The sequence below is a fragment of the Pseudocercospora fijiensis genome (genome assembly GCF_000340215.1).
Source record: "Pseudocercospora fijiensis CIRAD86 unplaced genomic scaffold MYCFIscaffold_4, whole genome shotgun sequence".
Classification (NCBI taxonomy): domain Eukaryota; kingdom Fungi; phylum Ascomycota; class Dothideomycetes; order Mycosphaerellales; family Mycosphaerellaceae; genus Pseudocercospora; species Pseudocercospora fijiensis.
In genome coordinates, this window is record NW_006921535.1 from 619,964 (window position 1) to 640,483 (window position 20,520).

The 20,520-nt window shown below is 49.6% G+C and overlaps 6 protein-coding genes across 6 annotated transcripts; 2 read left to right on the forward strand and 4 right to left on the reverse strand.

The window, feature by feature from the left end:
• The first annotated feature begins 1,716 nt into the window (after positions 1-1,716).
• On the forward strand, positions 1,717-2,818 carry MYCFIDRAFT_182581 (uncharacterized protein). Its single transcript, XM_007927908.1, has 4 exons — positions 1,717-2,188; positions 2,257-2,327; positions 2,401-2,406; positions 2,480-2,818. The coding sequence occupies exons 1-4, from the start codon at positions 2,148-2,150 to the stop codon at positions 2,683-2,685; spliced, it is 324 nt and encodes a 107-aa protein (XP_007926099.1). The 5' UTR covers positions 1,717-2,147; the 3' UTR covers positions 2,686-2,818.
• Positions 2,819-3,590: 772 nt separating this feature from the next.
• On the reverse strand, positions 3,591-5,357 carry MYCFIDRAFT_80258 (uncharacterized protein; the record flags this gene model as incomplete). Its single annotated transcript, XM_007927770.1, has 1 exon — positions 3,591-5,357. The coding sequence occupies one exon, from the start codon at positions 5,355-5,357 to the stop codon at positions 3,591-3,593; it is 1,767 nt and encodes a 588-aa protein (XP_007925961.1).
• A 4,887-nt stretch (positions 5,358-10,244) lies between these two features.
• MYCFIDRAFT_58137 (uncharacterized protein) lies at positions 10,245-11,520 on the forward strand. The gene is made up of 4 exons (XM_007927689.1): positions 10,245-10,331; positions 10,622-10,883; positions 10,960-11,210; positions 11,310-11,520. The coding sequence occupies exons 1-4, from the start codon at positions 10,277-10,279 to the stop codon at positions 11,327-11,329; spliced, it is 588 nt and encodes a 195-aa protein (XP_007925880.1). The 5' UTR covers positions 10,245-10,276; the 3' UTR covers positions 11,330-11,520.
• A 1,377-nt stretch (positions 11,521-12,897) lies between these two features.
• MYCFIDRAFT_137301 (uncharacterized protein) lies at positions 12,898-13,533 on the reverse strand (the record flags this gene model as incomplete). Its single annotated transcript, XM_007927909.1, has 2 exons — positions 12,898-13,346; positions 13,401-13,533. 2 exons carry the CDS (start codon positions 13,531-13,533, stop codon positions 12,898-12,900), a joined length of 582 nt encoding a protein of 193 aa, XP_007926100.1.
• Positions 13,534-14,155: 622 nt separating this feature from the next.
• Positions 14,156-17,142, reverse strand: MYCFIDRAFT_51313 (uncharacterized protein). Its single transcript, XM_007927653.1, has 6 exons — positions 17,051-17,142; positions 16,228-16,454; positions 15,819-16,151; positions 15,660-15,764; positions 14,723-15,608; positions 14,156-14,663 (listed from the first exon to the last, which is right to left on the reverse strand). Exons 3-6 carry the CDS (start codon positions 16,067-16,069, stop codon positions 14,661-14,663), a joined length of 1,245 nt encoding a protein of 414 aa, XP_007925844.1. The 5' UTR covers positions 16,070-16,151; positions 16,228-16,454; positions 17,051-17,142; the 3' UTR covers positions 14,156-14,660.
• Positions 17,143-17,999: 857 nt separating this feature from the next.
• On the reverse strand, positions 18,000-20,163 carry MYCFIDRAFT_51315 (uncharacterized protein). The gene is made up of 6 exons (XM_007927654.1): positions 20,140-20,163; positions 19,538-19,622; positions 19,179-19,485; positions 18,871-19,112; positions 18,745-18,815; positions 18,000-18,690 (listed from the first exon to the last, which is right to left on the reverse strand). The coding sequence occupies exons 2-6, from the start codon at positions 19,596-19,598 to the stop codon at positions 18,574-18,576; spliced, it is 798 nt and encodes a 265-aa protein (XP_007925845.1). The 5' UTR covers positions 19,599-19,622; positions 20,140-20,163; the 3' UTR covers positions 18,000-18,573.
• Positions 20,164-20,520: the final 357 nt, after the last annotated feature.

Sequence of the window (20,520 nt, forward strand, 5' to 3'; positions counted from 1 at the left end):
TCTAAGCAATAGTAACCTTAGCGCCGTTAATAATAGTAAACAGTATACGCTTGTTATTCCGATAGAAACAGCCCTTATCGGCAAGCTTCTTAGTAGATAGGAGGTTAGTAGCAAGACCTAGTATATACAATGTCTCTAACAACTTTATATTACTAATACTATACTCGTTAACTACCTCTGTCTAAGCAACACTAACTATTGTTACGTGCTTCGTATTGCCTCTAAACCGAATAGGGATATAGCAACCTTTATATTTAAGAATTAGAGCAGGGTTATTAACTATATATATGCTAGTACTAGAGTCTATAACCTAGTTAGTAGTACAGGTCGCTATAGTAAGCGCTATAGACGCTGCGTTACTAATAGTAATCGTATTAAAGGCGTAGTTGCTACCTAAACTAGCTAAATCCGGACGTAGATTGTTATAGAATAAGGGTAGTGTATCCTTAGCAAATAGGCCCTATATACTCGGCTAAGGTTGCTAAGCAGTTAGTCTACGCTACTGCTATTGCTATATCCCCTTCTTCTTAGCCTTCTGCTACTTACGGCGCAGTCGGTCTTCCTCCTTTAGATAAGGGTACTTGTTATAGTAGCAGTTAGAAGGATGCGACCCCTAATAATAGGCGCACTTCTTACGGTTAGACTAATAACTATTCTAGTTGCTTCTACCGCGGCCTCGACCGTTGCTATTATTATTATTTCCGCGGCTACTACGACCGCTATAGTTCGAGTTACCTCGACTATTGCTATTGCTACTACTACCTTACTATTAGTACTAGCGTTAAAGACCGAAGAAACTATTATACTAGGCCTAGTTTAATTAAGCTATATTCTTATTAAGTAACGCGCTAATAATATTATTAAGAGTGCTATTATTAATAGTATACTCTAAGGCTCGTATTTGCTCTCGGCGTATCTATACGAAAGCCTCGTAGAACGGTGCAATTTGCATAATAAACATATAGACAGCCTAATATTAGCTAATAGCTAATTTAGTGTCCTTTAAGGCACCGAGTTTCTTCTTATATTCGTTATAGAACTTCTTAACGTCCTTGCTATCGTAGCGAAGAGTAATATAGTCCTAGAAGAGTATAAATTCAGTAGACCTACCTTTACTAGTGTATTTCTTCTTAAGGAAGTCCTACACTTCCTAGGATATAGATAGACTAAGTAGTAATTATTAAATATTACTAATATAATTAGCGAAGATCTAGGTACGCGCCGTTTGATCTTTAGAGTCCTATTTATCTTAACGGTCCTTAAATTCTTTAGAAGTCTTACTAGAGGCCTTAGTAAGAGGTCGCGGGCAGGTACCTTATATATAGCGCTAGACCGATATACTCTTAAGGGCGCCTTTAGCGGCATATAACTATAATAGGTAGTTCTCCTTATTCTTTAGCTTAGGAATGTTGCTTATATAAGCGCTAGATGTTGTAGGGGGAGCTATTGCGGACAGCGACGGCGATAATATAGAAAGAGACTATAGACTTATCTTAAGAGGCCGCCGATAGGCGCGCCTATATTCTAGTATAGCGGATAGCTAATACTGTTTTGTATTCTAGTATAGCGGACAGCTAATACTAATGTTAGGTAACCGACTCGAGTCGGGCTAGTACCTACTAGAACACTTAAGGGCGGCGGTAATAATAGTAGCGATAATATTAGTATTAGCGCAATTTTTAGTAACGAGCGCTAGCTACGCAGCTGTCGGAGTAACTATTAGAATACGCGTTGTATGCGTTAGAAAACGCAGGGGGCTTATAACCACTTGATATAAACTGTGTTGTATTCAGAAGAGGGCTAATCTACAGAAAGCCCAAAGATGAAGTGTGCACAGTTGCAGCCTCAGGCATTATGCACGTGATAGCCAGCCACACACACTCTCCAAGTCCTCCACCCACAGTCTCAGGGCGGCACTCGCCCCAGCGTCAACGCCGTCAAAAAGACGCAAGCGCCCAAGCCGGAGCCACCGCCGCTTTGAAGCCCAAACACTGAAAGGAGCCTCACCAAACACCCGCTCGGTACGCGGCCTGAACGGTTCGTTGTTTCCTCAAGGTGGGCCGCAAGTGCCTGTGTTTTCGCAAGGTGGTTGTGTAAGCAACCCCTTCATACTGTCTTTCCATTCGCTCGGAGTTTGTTTGTTATGGATGTGGGCAGGATCATTTGGGTCCCACGCGCAACAACCAGTCTACGGAAGAAGAATTAGCAAAACAATCGTTAGCGAGCAACCCTCGAGTCGCTACGCTCATGACTTACGCAGGCACCACCCTCAGTCGCTGCACAACATTTATGCGCACAACCCGACGATTTGTCGATTTTAGACCACCCTGTGAGAATCGAACAAGGTGGATTAGTATAATAGTATGTGTGTATGAAGTAGCCACTGCTTGGATTATCCCTTACCACCATCTGCGAAGAAGGTTGATTAGTATATGTATATATGAAGTAGCTTGCCTCGCTGGCTCGGATTGTCTCTTACTCCCTTTCGGATCCTTATTAGGCCCTGCTGCCTTTGGCCCAGGTGCCGGTGACTTTGGCGCAGGTGCCGGTGACGTTGGTGGCCCAGGTGCCGATGACTTTGGCCCAGGTGCCGGTGACGTTGGCCCAGGTGTCTTTGCAGGTGCCTTTGGGGCACCTGCCATTGCCAACTCTTCACGTGGGATCAATCCCTCGAGACGAAAATAGTAAGGCTTGATGCCTGCAACCCGTGAAGACACTGGTATACTAGCGAAAGCCATAAGGAGGGAGAGAACCGTCGTAAGCCGCATCTTGTATTTTCCAAGCGAATGTGGTGGTAGTGAATGTGGTGGTAGTGAATGTGGTGGTGGTTGATAGAAACTCAGAAGGACAGACAAGCAGCGCATAGTAAAGTCTATGTATACTGCTTTCTAATAATAATGTAAGAAAGTGATTTCTACCCCTATCACAAAAGTGCATGGTGCCGCGAACTCTAATAACGTCTGCCTTCCATTCAACAAGGCGGCAGTTGTATACTGACCACGAGGGTGGTGAAACCATCACTGGTGAAACGCCACGGCAGCTAGGTCTGCAGCGGCGGCTTGTCCACTTCCATGGTTGTTTACAGGCCATATACGGACCGCTTAGTCACCGCTACGAGATCTAATTTCGAGCCAATTTGAAGCCTTGTAATCGCATGGTATAGGCCTGCAAATGAGGAGTCACATTGAAGCCAAACTAGACCTTATCTGGCGGCCATTTCCACCTCTTGTTGATCGACCTGTTCCACCTCTTCCTCGCGGTCACGTGTCGCGCTTGTTTTGACCTTACTGTCGCCAGTATGGGTGATTATTCCAGGCATTTGGCGCCTGAAGATGTTAACGCGTTGCTCAGTGAGCTGGAGTGTGAACAGTCGGTACGTGGTCGTCGTGGTCGTCGTGGTCGTCGTGGTCGCTCGTTCTCGTAGATAATCGCTGAGGTGTTATGTTTGAGACGGCGAGAAGATCGTTCTTTGGACTGCATTTGTTACCGCTATCCAACAACTCCTGCGCTGTCCCAACCATACCAATGCAACATGATCTGTTTATCAAAGCATACATCATTATCTTGCATACACCTCCTGCTCAGCGTGGTCAAAAGTCAACAATGAGAAGCGTTTCCAGCTCCTCAGGACTGAGCGTACTCTTTCTCTTGCGTGGCCTTCCCTTGATCTTCGTCCTCTTAGCCATTGGCGATATTCTGCCCAATGTATCATCACCAGGCATTTTGCCCAGTGTATCATCTTCTGGTTCGTCCAGGACACCGTCCAAGCCAAATGGCCGATCTTCCCTTCGAACCGATGTGGGATTCGCACGTGCAGCTTGAGCTTCTGCAGCCTCTTCTTGCGCGGCGCTTAATTTCTCAGCGATCGTCATCTGAGGAATCTCCAGAACTTCGCTCTCATCGTCTTCAAGCGCTGTGGTACCAAAGAACGGATCAGATCTTGTGTCAGCGACCGACTTGGGCGGAGAGTTCGGCGTTGGTCTGTGAGGTATTGACTCAGACGGTCGAAGGTCGAAGAATTCTGGCGGTTCGAGTGCATTCCGTTTCCTCTTTGATGTCTCCAAGAGTTCTCCTTTCCAGGACTTTGATTGTTGGGCCACAGGCGATATATCAGCTCGTCTTGATTCGTCTGATTCAGGACGAGAAGACGCGTCTGATGTCCTAGCCCCTGCGTGACAATTGGTCTTTGGCAATTCGATCTCGCTTGTTTCGGAAGAGACAAGACTCTCATCCTGCTGTTCCTTGGCCGCCATTGCACCGCGACCTCCTTTTGAGCTGCCGCCTGGCGTGACCAAGCCCATCCCTCTACGCAGATCATCTATGTTGATAGTCTCACCGGTGTTCAGTCGTGTTACCCACACATGCATCATATTCAACACTTCTCTCCAGCGGCTTTCCATATGTTCCCATCCTTCTCGAAGACGAATGATTTCCTCCTCTCTCATTTCGACCTCTTCCATTGGAACAAAGTTAGGGTTCGTCAAGATAGTCTTCAGCGTAGACAACGTTGATTCCATGTCAGCCGCAAGCATCTCGTACGCAACGGGAGCAGCTTGCATGAGGTCACCGCTCCCAGCACTCTTGTATTTCGCATTCAGCTCTTGTGTCTCGCTGCCCATGCTTCCCACCGCACTGTCTGGGTGTGACAGCTTCACGTTAGCAGGAAGCCCAAGAATCTCACGCATCGTGCTTAAAGCACCTCGAACCAGGCTGATCAAGTTATCGTTCTCATCGCTCAGATCTTGGCTGAGCTGGGTTAGAAATTCGGTCGTTTCTTGCTTCAAGCTATACGCTGGATCTTCGATATCGTGCATTGAAGGCTCCACGACGGGTCTCCTGACAGTCATGCTGGGCGCGGTCATTCCCACGCGCGTGCCTCTCTGTTGGCCCTGCAAATGTGTCTTCAATCTAGCCAATTCGAGATCTCGCTTCTTAATGTCGTTGGTGCACTGTGTCTTGATCTGCGCCAGTGTGGCCTTCAGCTTCGTCGTCTGATCTTGAAGTGTTTTCATGGCCTTCTCCACCTTCTTAACCTCCGCCAGTGCGACGCGTTCTGCCTGCTGGGCTTGTGTTGCTGCTCGCGCCGACTCCTCGCTCTTAGTCTGTAGTCGTTCAATCTCGTGCGTTTTCCTGACGTCCTCAGACTGTAGCTGCCGCATCGTGGTCGCAACATGTTCTCTCTGTTCCTTATCCCGGTCTTCTCTGAGTATCAGGTCGTGGACGAGGTTGATGATTTGCGCGCGGCTCTCTTTCGAGGGCTTGACGAAGTCGACCGGCTCGCCATTGCGTAAGAGTCCTCTTGCTAGTAGTAAGTTATTGAGGTACGTCGACGCAGTGCGCAGACTTTCGTGATCCATTGCAGTGCTTGCACGTGAAGATATTCGCAAAGGTTTGTGGTTTGTTTGGACAAGTAAACAGTACCCTGGTTTCGATCTAAAAATATAGTTTACCTCCAAAAGCCGAATGCCGATTCGACGATTCCATTCGCCCCTCACCACACTCCGACCACACTAGGCACCTTACGCAGTAGGTTTCCAGCCGTTTGCCACATGTAAGAAGCCGCGAATAGCGCTGTTTTAGCGGCGGGAAGTGAATAACCAAAATAACGGCTTATAAGAGCTTGCGCAGGTAATTTAGTAGCGTTTCTTAGTAGGCTGCTTAGTAATCAACCTCGGTACTAAGAGGTAGCTAGGGTCGTAGACCTTACTATAATTAGTATTGTAGATTAGATGTTAATTGCTATGCTATACTATAGAAGAATACGACTCTAACGGCTTCTTAACTAATAAGGATATTATCGCGGTCTATAGTAGAATACTAGTAACAACTATAGCTATTTTAGCCTCCGAGGCCGATAATCTACTAGATCTAGCTATTCGCCGAGAGGGCGAGAGCGAGCGCGAATACTAGTATAGACAGGCTCGCAATAATAGACTATATAAAGAGCTACGCGAGTATCTAAGAGACAAGTAGTAGTTACTAGAAACGTATCCTAACGCTAACTTCGAGGGTAACTTCCGCTTTAGTAAGTAATAAGTAATCGAATTAGCCGAGTTGCTAGATATTAAGTCGATCGAGTTGCCTAAGCGTATACGGTGCGATCTAGTAATAGTACTATATATCGTTTACGGAAGGCTTAGTAATCCGGGTTATTAACGTAACCTAAGCTAGATATTTAGTCGTAGTAATAGCTAGATTAGTCGTATATTTAATGCCGCGTATACTTAAATAGCAAGGCGTTAGAAAGAGCGATTAGTATAGGACTTTAACCGGTTAAGTAAAGCCTACCTATAGCGAATAGCTATTACGGTTGCTAGATTAATCGATATAGAGTATATCTTTAGATATATCGATAGTACCCTACGGAAGTGCTATAGGCCGACCTACAACTAGCGGCCGTTCTATAATAGATATAAGCACTTCTATAGACTCAAATACTAAGGCATTGTCCTTCCGGATAGCATTATATTGCTATATAGTCTAGTACCTAGCTCCTACGGCGATATAACGCTAATGCTAGAGAGTAGGTTTAATAAGGTTTAGAAGTCGTATTTCGAGCTACCTAGACAGCTATATCGACCCTTCGAAGAGCGGGTGTTCTTATATAGTAATTAAGTATATAATGTCGCCGATAGGGTTATAAGAAGCTAGAAGACCGTAAATAGCGAGTTTCGCAATACCGACGAGGCTACGGCTATAAAGGAGATAAGTACTATCCGCTAGTTAGTCGAATAGGGCTTCGTAGAGGTTATTAACAACTTCGAGTTAATAAAGTACTTCTATAGGCTCCGAGTCGAGTTAATACTAGTCGGAGCGATATATATCGTTACTATATTGCTTACTAATTGCCTTACTTGTTATCGTAGCGAGAATAAGATTAGTCGACTATATAAGGTAAAGCCTCCGAGTGCGCGCGAATATCTCGCTAATCTACTATCCCTACCTATAATACCTATAGCTCTAACTAGCGACAACGACCTTCTACGCTATAGTAGGCACTTCGGAGCGGGCTTTTAAGCAGGCGACGAGGTATTCGATAGCGGCGCTTCGTTTAGATATAGTCGGACGGTTATACCGGACTATAAGACGGACGAGATTAAGGTTGTTAATATAATAAGAGAAGATTAAATTAGGAGATAGAGGTAGAAGATATAGGAAAGTAATAGATACGGGTATACCCGCACTAGCGCGTAGTATATTATATAAGATGCTTTGCGACTTTAAATATAACAATAACATTACTAATTTTATATATTCTTACGTACGCTATATTCTTTAGTATACGGCGCGTCTTATTGTCTAAAAACGAGCGAAAACGAGTAATACGTTGTTATATAGCGAGTCGTAGAAGGTCGAAGCCCGCTTACTAAGCGATGAAATCTCGGCTTTCCGTATTACTTCGAGCTATATACTATAATACCTACCCTATTTTACGAGTCCCTTAGAGCCGTCGATACGGGTTCGCCGTTTAAGCTCCGACCCTATAATTTTATTAGATATAGAGAGTCTTAGCGCTCTCGTACCGAACGAAGCTACGATTTCGAATAGGCACTCGTAAAAGAAGATATCGACTAAGTAATTACAACATTCTCGACAATAAGAATACGACAATTGCAATACCCTAAGCTTAACCCTTATCCTAACCCTAACCCTAACCCTAACCCTAACCCTAAGAGATTAAATTATCTACGAGAATACATCCTTATCGATAGCATTAAGGTCTACGAAGCCGTCGCTATCGTTGTCGTAGTCTAGCGAGTCTGTTTAACTATCTACGATATCGTTAGAAGGAAGCTCTATTTATAATAAAGGTAATAGTCTTAATAGCAACGAAGCGGTTATCGTTACTTATAGAGCCTAGATACTAGACTAGATAGCATTAATTTAACGTACTATCTTTAGCTTAACGTCTCTTACTACGGCGCTTATTACGGCGGATAAGTCGCTTATATCTCTCGTACGGCTAGTAGGACTTAGTATACTCGGCGCCTCGCTAGCGGCGCTAATAATAGAGACACTTAAAGACTCTAATAGCGAGCTAATTCTGCGTCTTAAGCTACGGCTCTTAGCTAGTGTTCTTAGCGTATTAAATATAGGCGATAGTACCTCTTTTAGTATAGCTCCTTATGCCTATAATCTACGCTAGAGCCGTTTAGACTCGAAGTCTAAACGACGACGCTTAGTAAGTTAAGTAGTATTACTATCGACTATAGATAGCGTCGATAAGTCGATAACTTCTACTCGTTAAATAGGCGTTGTTAGAATAGCTAGATTTGATACTACTAGAGCCGCTACTAGAGCCGTTGCTACTAGAGCCGGAGCCTAACTACTATTGCTACGCTAAGAGAGTGTCGATAGCATAGTGTTACGTATATTCTCGGTAGGACTATTAAATGCCTTTAATTCCTTCGTATTTAATATCTTCTCGCGCTATACTTTATCTAGTCGAAACAGTATCTCCGTAGCCTTATCGAGAAGCTAGTCTTAAAGGGTCTCTGCTACGACAACTCCGGAAGCTCCGTTAAGAGGCCTTCTCGCAACTACTCGGCGCTTAACTATTATACGATAAGCCCTAACTAGATCGCTAATAAGAGGTTTATTAGTTAGCTAAGTAGTAGTAACAATAGACTTAAAGCTAGCATTCTAGTTACGTACTTTGCTAGTTACTCGCTTATAAGCTATAGTAGCGCTAACCTTAGTAAGAGTAAGCTTACTAGCCGCCGAGATATAGCTATTACTATTAAGTCGAGTATTGCTATATTCCTTAGTAATAGTAGCGGCAATAATGTCGTCTTAAGAAGGACCTATATTAACTAAAGTTTAACTATCGGTCTAACTGTCGGTCTAACTATTAATTCGAGTACTATTTAGCGTAGAAACAGGCTCCTCAATTAGCGTAGATATTAGCGTAGAAACAGGCTACTAGACAGGCTGCTAGACAGGCTGCTAGACAGGCTGCTAGATAGGCTGCTAGACAGGCTACTAGATAGGCTACTAGACAGGCTGCTAGACAGGCTCTTTAACTAGCGTAGAAACGATTAGTATATTCACTTCGTAGACCTAATTAGCTACTAAGCGATAGGTTATTAGACTGTCGAGTAATACAGTTGGACTATATAGCGTAGGTTAACTATAATAGTCGCGGACTATAGCTAGTAGCGTATAGAAGGAAGGACCTAAGCGAGGGTATAGATCGCTCTACGAGAAGCTATAATTTAGGTCGAGAAGTGCGGTAATAGGTAGTAGGGTAGGTCTTAGGGTAACAGGAACGGCTATAATACTAAGAAGCTTTAATTAGGAGGTATTTGCTAACAAGTCTAAGCTTCCGAGTACTTTGTGTATTCTCGGAAGCCCTAATATATACCTCTTTCGAGATACGGACTTAGTTATAATTATAATAGCTCCCTACCGAGGTCTCTATAGCTGTTCCTATAACGGCTCTTAGAGTGATTGTATACAGGCCCCTAGACCTATATAACCTCTAGTAGCCGCATAGCGACCTTTACCTACCTCTTACTAGACTCTCCGTCTTTATATATATATATAAGGGGCATATAGTAGCCGGCAGGAGATGGCTACTATGCTAAAAGACTGAATTTGATAGAAGGCGGAGACAGGGTTTAAGCCATTTAGCTAAGGATTTAGCACACTCCTTTACTTAACTATTAACGGCCTAGCGCAGGGTCTAATTAGCGTATTTTCGATTATATAAGCGTACACGGTTGACTGTACGAGCTCGTATAGTTACCCGTGCTTTTATTCACTTAATCCTTTACGCACGGATAACTGCACCGAGTTTATTCACATACTAGTGCACTAGTGCGAGCCACTTCCGCGTACACGGAGCGCAACTGCCAATTCAAACCTACTGCGCAAGGTGCCTACTACTCTGCAGGAACAGCACAGCACAGCACAGCACTCGTTCTGCTTCGCACCAACTGGACGCACAGGCTGGAACTCCTGCTGACATGAATTGCGCCGAGTCGCTCCTGCACCGAACATCTCCAACCACTGCTCACTACCACCGGCCCCACCGCGCGCCCGTCTGATGCTGTGCCCTACCGCTACGGACTTTTGGGCGGGGAGAATCGTAAGGATTGGCGGTGACACCAGCCCCCAATGCGCCAATGCAGGCCCTGAAGTTATTCTTGATGACAGCTAGAGCGAAATGTCAAGAAGCCCACTATTATCTTGCACTTGATCCCGTCTGGGTCCTACTCCCTCTCCCCTCTTCTCACTCCTCCATCCTCCCACATCACCACAGACTACCGCCAACATGCCTGGATTCGCAGACACTCAGCTTGAGCCCGTCAAGCTCATCACGCTTGAGGGTGAGTCCATTTCGTTGCTGCCGTCAGATCACCCACTTTTCCATCATGATGAAGAAAACAATAAGGGATTTAAGCGAGTCTTTCCCATAGAGGAAAGAAATGAGCGGAACCACGAAAATTCATTCTGAAATCCTGAGCGTTGTGACCATCACAGTAGGGAAAGAAGAAAAGAAGAGGAAAAACATCCACTCCCTCAAATCGTCACAACCCTCCAGCTCCACCTACAAAACAATTCCCCCACCCACGCCCACCATAGAAAACATCAGTGACCTAACACCCCCCTCCCCCAGAAATGCAAGGCTGCATGGCCGCCGTCTACGAATGGGCCGACAGCTACGACAGCAAAGACTGGGTACGCCTGAGCAAATGCATCGCCCCAACCCTCCGCATCGACTACCGTTCCTTCCTCAACAAACTCTGGGAAGAAATGCCAGCGGAAGAATTCATAAAAATGGCTTCGGACCCCGCAGTTCTGGGCGACCCAACTCTCAAAACCCAACACTTCATCGGAGGCACGAAGTGGGAGAAAGTGAGCGAGGATGAAATAATCGGGTAAGCAAATATATTATATATTATACCTCCCTCACATACTTTATTTCTTCCTTCTAACCGCTATTTTGGCTTCCAGATACCACCAACTCCGCGTCCCCCACCAAAAATACACCGACGAAACCCTAAGTAAAGTCGCCGTAAAGGGCCACGCCCACTCCTTCAACTTACACTGGTACAAAAAAGTCAACGGAGTGTGGAAATTCGCCGGTTTGAATCCAGACATTCGATGGTTCGAGTACGATTTCGATCAAGTTTTTGCCGCAGGTCGTGACGCGCACGGCGAAACGGACAAGGAAAAGGAAAAAGAAACTGCGGCTCAAGCGTCTGGTGCGTCATCATCATCATCAAGAAACATACAATTAGATTTTTCAAAAATCCATGATCCCTTGGTGGAGCAAGCTAACGCGGCCATGGCTATTGCTACAGGCATTCCTCCAAAGAAATAAGAAGAAGAATTACAAATCAACCCAGCTTTTCGCATCAAGATCAAGCTTAGACTAGGTTCACGTTTACGAGATGAGGATTTGGTCAAGAGATTGAGTGACAGCTTTTGGAATGATGGAACGAACGAGACGCACGTCGTTGATATCTGTCCATTAGTTTCATGAGCTGTATCAACACAGGATATGAGCTACTCATACGTCAGTCCTCCCTGCTACCAAGTCTCCTTCCAATGCCCTCAGACTACTGCAGGTTTCCTCAACAATGCGCTTGGGCAGGAGTGATGTCGGCACTGCGCCAAATTGAACATATGACCCGTCGAATACGGAAGCGGTGCACAGAGAGCATACTAATCATCGGATCCTGCGAGGACCGTTTTCCGCTTGCGCAACTTCAGGGTAACCATCTATTAGCATATGTCTTAGTAGAGGTGCTTGATCCAAACCGGTCAATACATACCTTGCGAGTGGGTTGAATTGCCTCCTTTTTCGGGGAACCGGTCTCGTTGACATTCAGCTGCTTCACAGCCGATCGTGTGCGCTTCTTGTTCGAACCGATTGCCGGGCTTGACGAAGGTAGAGTGGAAGTCTTGTCGATGCTAGCGCCTGAAGACGGACTGCCGGCGGAGGCATCAGACTGCTGGTTCAGGAGATGAGAGAGAAAATCACGATCTACTGACTGTGTCAGCAATGCCAGCGTTGGAGGACTGGAGCGCTTACGCGTCAGATCTGCAGAGCCTTCTTTCCTACCGCGCATAACAGCAGCTGGGGCTACACCTGCAGAATGGTGAATGAGATGGCCTTGAGCGTCCTCGGACGTACAGGTCGGAAAGTTCTCGCAATTGGCGTGCATGGAGACGTCTGAGGTGTTCGAGCGAGCTAGAGCACGTCTATCGCTGTGATCTAGGTCCTCCTCATTGACTTGTGCTCCAGAGTCGGCCATCATGGGGCTGCCGAGAGCCCGGCCGTGGGCGGTCTCAGCGGTCCTGGCGCGTAGAGCGTGCTGAGGAATTGGTGGTGGAGGCATTGAGAAGGCATCTGCGAGCTGTCCTGCGCCTGCTGCTTCTCTCTGCTCACGAATGGCTCCAAGGAGGTCATCGAGTTGGCCACTGGGCATGCGGAGATTGCCCTCACTACTACGGTGAAGTCGCTCACCATCAATGCCCGGGAAGGAAGGCGGATTGCCCACAGTGCCAATTGATTGAAATGTCATCAAGGGCAAAGCAGCTTGGGAGATCGTTGTGTATGCAGAAGTGGATCTGCTGCTTCCATCTGGTAGGTGGTGATAGGGAGCAAGCCTGTCAGCGTAAGTTGGTGTAGGTGGCGGTGGTCCAGGCATATGCCCGCATAAAGCAGGAGAGGAGGATAATGCGGCAGCGCTGGGAGCGCTGAATGTGCTATTGATGCTTGCATTTCGATGATGAAAATCATGATTGAGCATGCTTCCGCAGCTCGATTGGCGAGACGACGAAGGAAGGGCTATCGGGTGTGCCATCATGGTCGGGTTTGGCCATGCGATGTCGCAGCGCTGCAATACATCTGCCAAGATATGTCAGTGGACAGGCCACGATTGTCTAATGCTGCAGCAACATACCAAGCGGAGCCGGCTGGAAGTTGAAAATGGCATGAGTTGCCAACTTGTGAAAAGACTTCCCATCATTCCTGAGCCATCCCTCCGAGACCACCACCTTGATACGTCCAGTCTCATCCAGCGCGTTCCATGCTGTCTGCGACATGGTTGAGCGATGGAATGGAGGAAACTGGAGGAGTGCTGCGCCATGCATGGTGTGCGTATTGCTGTGCGCAATCACCTTCGGCCACTGAATATTGGGGTCGAAGACTTCGACGCTCTGCAAAATTCCATCGACCATGACCTGCGCGTGCCAGACTTGAGTCTGAAGGCGATCATCGCTGCGAGCGTTCGAGTCGAAGAAGAACTTGCGTTTGCCCCAGGAGTGGATGGAGACTTGAAAAGGGTCGCCGGGTTGCAAGCTCGCAATAAAGGAGGTCATCACGGGTATGACTGCAGCACAATCAGTCTCGCTCAACAGGCGCGCCGAAGCGGGTTGTCACTTACTGGTCGGGCCACAAGGATGAGGGTTCGGGTCATGCACAGCACAGCACGACACTTTGAACTCTTGCGTTGGAATATGTCCGGTACCATCATGACCGCCCGGAAAGATCAGAATGTCGAGTTCTTCGTAGCGCATGTTGGAGGTGAGGTGATGTATCGATGATAGCGCAGCAAAGGCTTGCGAAGCGGTGCATTCAAGCAATGAGATAATGTGCCGTCTCCGCCATACGTCGCTGGTGGTGGAGGTTGAGTCGCAAGAGGGACGGTGAGGTTGAGTCGTGTCGCGGCTTCAATTTCGTACTGGAGGAAGGCGCGCTCTTGCCTTCACTCGAGCTTCGTGGCGTCATTCCCGTTTCGACCAGAAATTTGAGCTGCTGCTGCTCTTGCGGCGTTCAACCTCTTTCCGAGGGCAGTCTCGCATCACCGAGAAGCATCCCAAGATTATCAACTCGGTATGCCGACTTATGGCGGGACAATGAGTTTTTGAGTGGCAGTCGTGGGAACAAGTTTTGCGCTTCGAGACAGTTCTTGATACGATGATGCTCCTTCATTCTCGGCCGCATTCTCCATTCGGTCGCTCTGCGCTTGTCGAACACGGCGCTGCAAGATTCCAGAGGTCTTAGGAATTGGTGTTCTCCCATCAACTGCAAACGGCATCAGCAAAGCTTTCAATCTGTCGATTTGTGCTATGGATCAAGCGGTGATCAGAAGGCACCAGTCAGGGCTGAGGTCTACGTCTACGAAAGCTGGGACGGAAACGGAAGGACTAAGTCAAGATAGCATTTTGGTTTCATAGCTGTCTGTGATCTCTCCAAAATGAGAAAGCACGTTTCTGGCCCATCACTCGCGAGAGCAGATTGAACCAGCTAGCTAAAACAGCCGCCCATCTTCCACGCGCCGCGCTGCAGGCCATCTGTTATACAGAAATGTAGAAGCAAGCTCCGTCCGGCCGCAGCTTATGCACCAGAAGGGGAGGAAATCGTAATCGTGCCGTCGAATCGGGTGATGTGATGTAGCGCGTTGTCGTGTATTGTTGAAGTAATGAGAAGTGCAAAAGAAACTTTTACTGCAGTCTGACCGCCCCGCTGTCCGTAGGATGCATTCATGCCAAGAGAGAGACCATTCCGTTCTGTGAGCGTCGTTCTCGTGGTCGTCGTAAGAAACGCGATTTGAGCATGCAGTAGTAAAAGGCAAGTCATGTGAACCTTCGACCAACTCCCGCTAAAGTGCTATCTCACTCAAGGCAAAGGGACGAAAATGCGCTTACTAGAAAAGAATCAGCTTCACATGGCTTGCCAGGAGGAATGAAGAGAAAAGTGGTTTACCTTCATAGGTGCAAAGTTGCCATATGGGTGCTGCGGAGGCATGCCCATTGACGGGTAAACTGGTGGCGGAGGTGCTGGGCGGTATGGAGTACCTGCTGGGCCTGAGTTGTTCTGCGAACGACCCCAGCTCAATCGCACGCGAGAGTTGCCGATCGGGTAACCCTGCATCTGGTTGATGGCCATTTCCGCAGCGTGTCTCTGGACGAATTGAACGAATCCGCAGCCCTTGCCTGGAGGAATCTTGACGTAGGTAATCTCGCCAAAGCCCTGGAAGAACGACCGCAACTCATCCTCAGTGACGTAGCCAGAAAGACCACCAACGAAGACAGTCGTATTGTTCGGGTCGGTGAACTGGTTCATTGGCTGAGGAGCACCGTAGTAGCCCATCGGAGGAGCGCCCATTGAGTACATTCCCTGGCCGCCAGGCACTTGTTGCATGCCACCCATACCGGGACCACCGGCGCCGCCACTCTTGTTCTTTGGAGTCGCAGTAGAGATGCGCATTGGTCGGTTGCCGCAGTACACGCCTTGCATTTCATGAAGAGCCTTCTGCTGGTCGGTTTCATCGGCGAAGCGCACGAATCCATAGCCTCGCGACATGCCTGAGATCGGGTCGCTCATAATCTTGGCGGATTTGCATGACGGGTACTTGTTCTGGAAGAGAGACATGAGGACATACTCGTTGACCTCCGGGCCAAGGTCGCCAACGAAGATGGAGTATTCGGGACCACGATCGTCACGGCTGCGATCTGCGAGGCCGCCTCCAGAAGCCCAGTTCAGCTTGAATTGACGGTTAGAGTTTGGGATCATCTGCCCATTAAGCGCGAGAGCCCGTGCAGCAGAGTCTGGGTTCTCGAAATCGACGAAACAATAACCGGCGTTAGATCTGTATTGAGTCAGCTTGCGTTCATCGTGACAAGAACGAGAGAGCGCATACCCTGAGAACTTGTCGCGAATCATTTTGACGTTGACCTGATAGCCCATGCCAAACCATACGCTTCGAATGAAGTTCTCATCGATCCATGGCTCAAGTTCGCCCATCCTGTCAAGCTTTAGTCTCACTGCCGACGTGCGATCCGCCATCTGCTGCGCTTACCACAAAGTCGTCTTCTGGTCGCCACCTTGGTTCGGCCCTGGCGCCCCAGGTTGCGGACCGCCCTGCGGCGCACCTGGGAACTGACCGGGTTGCTGTTGAGTCGGATCCATCTGCTGACCCATTGGAGTCGGCTGCTGAGCTGCACCAGGCGCTGCGCCGAATCCGCCTTGTTCTTGATGACCGAAACCACCTTGCTCTTGGCCACCTTGCTGAGGGGGCTGTGCGCCGCCTTCCATGTTCGGGAAACTCATGGTGTTGGTGATGTGCGTGGTTGAAGTCGAATCGCAAAATGCCGTTGTCGCGTGTGTGCTTACGTAAACGAGGTCTGCTTGCCTGTGACGATGATTAGCGCATTGACGATTGCGTGTGAGTGAGTGATCAACAATGTGAAGGCTGAGGGCCGACTCACTTGCTAAGACAATAAGTATGCTCGCCCGGCCGTAAGTGTCGTTACTGGAGAAGATGAGGGCGCCGAGGACCGTGGCTCGTGCAACGGAAGGTGAAAGTCGCGAAGACTGTGGAGGTGTTTCCCACTAATGATTGATTGATGAGATGTACTAATATGTCGCACTGGAAGCTCAGAACGCCGGTTCGCTTAAAGTGAAAGAGCGTCCCTGGTGTTTGCCGAAGGTGAATCTGCAGAATGCGTGTGAGCCGCGGCGATGGAGACGAATAACAGACGCGAGGCGCTGCCGCAGGTGGGACTGAAGCAGCAAGGGCTGGGCAGACGCGGGAGGGCGGAAGTGAGGATTGGGGACTTGAGAAGCGGCGAAGCGCGAGGGAGCTGAGGTCGCCCAGCCGAGCGCTCCAGAGTATGGCAGAGACCGCCGACCAGGTAACCAGCAAATGTGATGCAGAAGTCAGGTTGCGCCGATATGCGATCGGGGTTAGACAGCGTCCAATGTGGACGGGAGCGTCAGGTGACCGCACGCTTTCGACGAGATGGACTGGGGCCGATGGTGGTTTCGATATGATGATGGTGCGCCGTCGATGCGAGTGATGTGCAGATCTGACTGGGCGCGCATGGGGCTGGGGTGGCAGCAGCAGCGTCCTCTGTCCAGCCTGCGACACGGAAGCCTGCGAGCGACTGCTTGCACCCGGATCGCCTCCGAATCCCCGGAGCGCCCACTTGCTGGCTGTGGTCTTTTGGTCTAGGACAGATGGATGGATGGCGGATGAATTGGGCTGGGCTGGGCGAGCGCCGAAGACACAGAATGGAGGGAGCAACTCACAGCAGAAAGGCGAACGCGAACGCGAACGTGAACGCGGCAGAAGGTCACTCAAAGCACGAAACTGCTGCCCGCGAAACGACGCCCAAGGAGATGATAGCGATTCTGAGATGTGGTGTGGGAAGGAAACAAGGCGAGATGGTGAGATCACTGAGAAGTACCACCGCCCAGCGCCGGCGGGGTTCTCGTTTGTTCTGCCGCTCTTCGAAAACTATAAGATCCACTACTTCGCGCACTCAAGAGTCAAAAGGCTCTAAGTTATGCTCATCGTCCGGGTGTTCCGCCGTTTCTGCCATGTTGGCGGCATGCCTGTTTCGGGCGGCAGAGGCAAAGGGGCTGGCTCAGCTGCTTGCTGACTTGCTGACCTTTGCACACTGCGCAGCCGACGGCTCGACTCGCCAGACAGCAGCTGAGCAGCAGCCTGCGCGCGACTCGTGGCCTTTCTCTGCTGCGCGGAGGATTACGTTCACAGCGCCCGAGCGATTCCTACAATAAGAATGCTTCAAGTCGTGACCCTGGCCAACACACGCACAGGTGCTCTTCACTTGCGTGGAGTCGTGGACCTGCATTCGCGGCCGACTTTCCTTGGTACGGCACCGAACAACCATCCCTTCCGCTCCTGGTAAAAGCCCACATTATTGCTGTGGCCGAGCGCCACTGGTCGCGTACCTTACTCGCTCGAGCCGTCTCCGAGGAGTTCGTGCGGAGTCAGAAGCCGCCTGTGAGAGTCGTTTGACATCTGCCACACTCAGCAATAATATTGCATCGGATCTGTGACAGCCTGAAGCCGCCGTTCCTTATAGAAATAGCTATATTATAACCAGTATAGTACCAAGCTGCTGGGAAGCTCTCGATATCAATGCGCTGTTTCTCGAGAGCACCGGGCAGCCGTCACGTTCTGCAAACAAATAATGCACATATTGGCCGCAATGAACGAGAAGCGAGATGAGTTGTGTTCTTGATATGTAATTGCCAGTGTACCTGCCGAATCGAGCAGCAATGGCAGGCCACAGCTTGCCTTCCTGCACCAGGACCGCTCTGTCGCCAACGTGGAGCGTGATCGCAAACTCGGACCTCAGTCCGCTGCCGAATGTTTCGACAGCATCGTGCGGTCTCTGCAGTTCATCGTTCCACGGTAGCATGCCGTCTATCGTGTGCCGTGCCGGATATGCTCGCTGTCGACCTGTCGTGAGCGTCGCGAAAGGAGTACATCCACAGCAGTGGTAGAAACAGTGCGAGCAAGGCTGTCCGAGCCAAGCACAGGAGGCCATCATCGTGCAAGGTTTTGCCCTCCGAGTGCAGTGAGCAGCTTGAATATCAACTTTCAGGTTTTTTGTTATTTCGGGGAGGTCTGTCTTGTAGTAGACTTGTAGGCATGTAGGACTAGCATCATGCAGGATATTCCGTCTCGCTGCCTCCAACCTCTACGTCCAAGAGAAAAGAGAATGCACCACTAGCTCCAGCAACACACTGGCTCCACCCGCTCTCAATGAACGACCGTCGATGTATGAAAACGCATAGAACGACTACTGAGCAGGCTTGGCATCTTCACCAGCTGGTGCATCAGTGTGCTCCTTCGACTCGCCCTCGGCGGCGGCTGGGGCATCTGAGGCAGGCTCAGCCTCGGACGAAGTCCAGAGAGTCTGCGAATCATTATTAGTGTCGCCAACATATATGAACGAGCGTATGCCACATACCAGGTTGTCACGGAGCAGCTGCATGATGAGCGTGGAGTCCTTGTAGCTTTCCTCGGAGAGCGTGTCGAGTTCTGTGTGCGCGTTAGTATGGTCGTAGACTAGATCTGGACATCGCCGTTGACTTACCGGCAATGGCCTCGTCGAACGAGGTCTTGGCCATTTGGCATGCCTTGTCGGGAGAGTTGAGGATCTCGTAGTAGAACACAGAGAAGTTGAGGGCAAGTCCAAGACGGATTGGGTGGGTAGGGGCGAGATCAGTGCCAGCGACCTCGGTAGCGGCCTGGTACGCTTCGAGAGACTTGTCGGCGGACTCCTTGCGCTTGTCGCCCATAGCAAACTCGGCCAGGTAGCGGTGGTAGTCACCCTTCCTGCAGCAGGAACGTGATTAGCATGCTGCAAGTGTGTATGGAGGAGGAGGCACGTGGCAGACGTACATCTTGTGATAGAAGACCTTCGACTCGCCACTCTGGGCCGAGGGGATGAGGTGCTTGTCCAGGACTTCGAGAATGTCCTCGCAAATCTTGGCGAGTTCGGCCTCGATCTTGCGGCGGTAGTCCTTGATAAGAGTGACTTGCTGCTCGTTGCCCTTGCTCTCCTCCTTTTGCTCGATGCTAGTCACGATGCGCCAGGATGCACGGCGGGCACCGATGACGTTCTTGTAGGCGACGGAGAGGAGATTTCGCTCCTCGACAGAAAGCTCTTGGTCGGCGGAGGCAACGGCCTTCATGTTCTCGACCATTTCTGCGGCGGCTGTCAGTACTGCCGAGCGCGATAGGGGACCATTTCAGCTTACCCTCATAGCGCTCGGCCTGCTCAGCAAGCTTCGCGAGGTAGACGGAGTCTTCGTAACCCATTTTGGTATGTTGTTTCGTCTGCGACTTTAGTTTATGCGTCAGTTGGTGGTCGTCGGCGTGCTGATGTTGCACTGGAGTTGAAGAATGCATGAGTGCGACACGTGTGATGTCCAAGGGTGTGCAGGAGATGTGAATGCGAGTGTTTGGGTTGTTGTTCTTGTTGTTGACAACAGGTGAAGAGAAGAAGGTCGCAGAGCGCCAGAGCTGCGCGCAATCGCTGGGAGCAGCGCAGACTCGCAATGCCCTGAGATGATCAAGCGGTCGTGGATGCCACTGCCACTGTCGTGCTGTGCTTGACCGCTGCCTTGGTAGCAAGAGCGCTCAATGATCGAATGTTATGCAGCAGCCACTGCTCTGGCGACCCTGCCCAGCTCTTTCGCGATGGCATCTCTTCGATCTCGCTGTCGCCGGCGCGCTCGCTGGCACACACCGCATCGCATCGTGGACGACCGAATGCTGCCCAACACGCGGGAGCTGTTTGTGAGGCATCCTTGGCGCATGCGCCGGGGAGAGGGAGGGGATGAAAGACGGAGCTACTGACCTGGAGTGTGGTCTCTGCTGGACAAGGAGGTAGTTGCAGGCGAGGCTGTTGGTGGAGTGAGAGAGAGAGAGTGATGTGTTCAATGGCCGATACGTGGGGCTCAAAATGGCAGCAATGTCGATATGAAGATGCGCTACCGGCCTACCGCTACCGCTGACACTACGTAGCATGCCAAGCCCAGCTCAGGGCCCAGACGTTCTGTCCACTACGACCTTCCCACTGCGTGCACAGGCTGACCAGCTCTCACGCCAAAGCAGAACAGCATTGGCCATGGCCATATCGACCATTTCTCTCTCAGCCCAACCCAGCGCAGCGCAGCAGCTTCTTCAGCTTCTTCACTTCTTGTCGACGTTCCAGATGTTTCACTGCCCCCCAGCGCGT